Source organism: Amblyomma americanum, chromosome 10 (genome assembly GCF_052857255.1).
Source record: "Amblyomma americanum isolate KBUSLIRL-KWMA chromosome 10, ASM5285725v1, whole genome shotgun sequence".
NCBI lineage: Eukaryota > Metazoa > Arthropoda > Arachnida > Ixodida > Ixodidae > Amblyomma > Amblyomma americanum.
In genome coordinates this window covers 60,006,975-60,008,821 of record NC_135506.1, presented here as the reverse complement: position 1 = coordinate 60,008,821, position 1,847 = coordinate 60,006,975, and the positions used below count along the sequence as shown (strand labels likewise).

Sequence of the window (1,847 nt, the reverse complement as noted above, 5' to 3'; positions counted from 1 at the left end):
TGAGGTGGGGCAGCGGAAATAAAGGATAGCAGGCAGAACAGAAATGAAATGAAAGAGGGGAGGGGACAGGAAGAGAGGATAGGGGGAGAAGTAATCTACACGAACTATTTACGCAATAACAAATGTGTCCAGGTTGTGCGCATGATTAGTTCATGTTGGAGGCATTAAAACAAACGCGCACAGCACTGTGATGGCTACAACTGGAGTACGGCGTCCAGTTATTAATCGTTCAAGGTAGAACTCGTGGAGCGTTCGGTCACTGCGTGTAACTACCTGGCGGAGAACAGACGGGACGTCTAGCCCGGGGCTCAGAATACGATTTCACGATGCCTCCTCAATCTCTTTACGCAGGCGGCAATGAGCTACCAGGAGGTGGCAAGCAAAACCTCACGAGCGACCTGCTTTGGCCGCTGTGGCGCAAGCTGGGGTGGACGCCATCCAACCAAAAGCAGGTAGTGGCACCAAAGGCTTGTAGTCCCTGAAGAGGGAAACGAGATCGAAGTTGGATTCCTTTAGGAAACTAAAGAGTTCTTTCCTGCCGACTCTCAACGGGCTCTCAGCTTGCGTGATGAGCGCCATCATCAGGCTTTTTTAAGCAGCAAAGCTGTAGTACACACGAAAAGTTGAATATAAGCTCAAAATTTTTTTGTTCGAGATATATTTTGAAGTGAATGAAGAGTAGCTCTTGGTCAGATGCGGTAAGAACAAGAAAACATTGGGATAAAGATTTGTTTTGTATCAAAAATTTAACGGCAACGATACTGAAATTGCAGTATGCCTTCTGCATACAACATTTCTGTTTTTTTTTTCTTGCTGAAAAGTTTTTATCTGTGCCATTTATAGCATTGAATGAGCTAGATAATGCATTAGTGTAAATAAACTAAGGACTGCAATCCCCACAACTAATGGGGAAGTTTCTCCTACTTGCTAGAAATAGTTGCTGAGCCCAACCAATTGCATACCGGCAGATATTTTTTTTATGCACAACTTTAGCTACTTTGCTTTTTTTTTTCAGTGCCGCTATGAAGTTCCGAAGAGAAGCCATCGTGCAAACGTGATTCCCTGCGACGAGCAAGCTGGACTTAGGAAAGAAACTTATGTTTAAAAAAAAAAGCTATCATCCTTGACATACACTTCATGTTGTCAGAACGTAACACCACTAAATCCTTTGCTTTCACTGAAGACCATGAAACTGCATTACGGAAATAATGTTGGGTTGTACTGCGAATGAGTGCCACAAAAATATGACACTGATTATGGACTCTCTCTAGCTGTAAAAATACACGGCAGTTACTCCAGTTCATAAAGTACATCTGATGAAATGGACGAAATAAAAAGGATTTTCGTGTAGTGTTAAGTCCAGTTACTAACAAAGCGTTGTGACGTGACATTTTTATATATTTTTAGCAGTAATTTGTCAATACTTGGCTTCTAACGAAGAGTTAGAGAACGTTCTCACAGCAAACAGTTAGCTTTGCCCGTGTAATAAACAGGCTTCGAGCACCAGTGCACTATATGGGATCACCAACTGCAAAAGTTTTGGAATTTGCGAAATGTACGGCGGCAAAAAAATTTTCCTCTTAATGACGACACTGCACCTGTGGAACTTTTTCTGACGGAAATAAAAACCATTACTTTTTTTTAGGACGCGCGCTATGACCGATAAGCGCACATGTTTTCTTTTAGTGACTTCCGCCAGATGTAGTCTCTAAAAAATAGGATGTAACTGCGCCTGTGAACGAGACCAAACTCTGAGCTTAGAAACGTAATGCAATAGGCAAACCAAACGCTGGAGATGTCTAAATTGTCATTATAAAACGTTCATATGCTGCATTAGTTTTGGTTTT

General features: G+C 42.0%; 1 protein-coding gene across 1 annotated transcript in view; it reads left to right on the top strand.

Moving 5' to 3' along the window:
- LOC144106980 (sodium-coupled monocarboxylate transporter 1-like) overlaps window positions 1–1,150 on the top strand; it is a 38,223-nt gene extending 37,073 nt beyond the window's left edge. The window contains exons 14-15 of the mRNA XM_077639951.1: window positions 352–452; window positions 1,016–1,150. Of these exons, the coding sequence (XP_077496077.1) occupies window positions 352–452; window positions 1,016–1,105 (191 nt within the window). The 3' untranslated portion in view covers window positions 1,106–1,150. The remainder of the gene's footprint in view (window positions 1–351; window positions 453–1,015) is intronic.
- The last annotated feature ends 697 nt before the right edge of the window (window positions 1,151–1,847 follow it).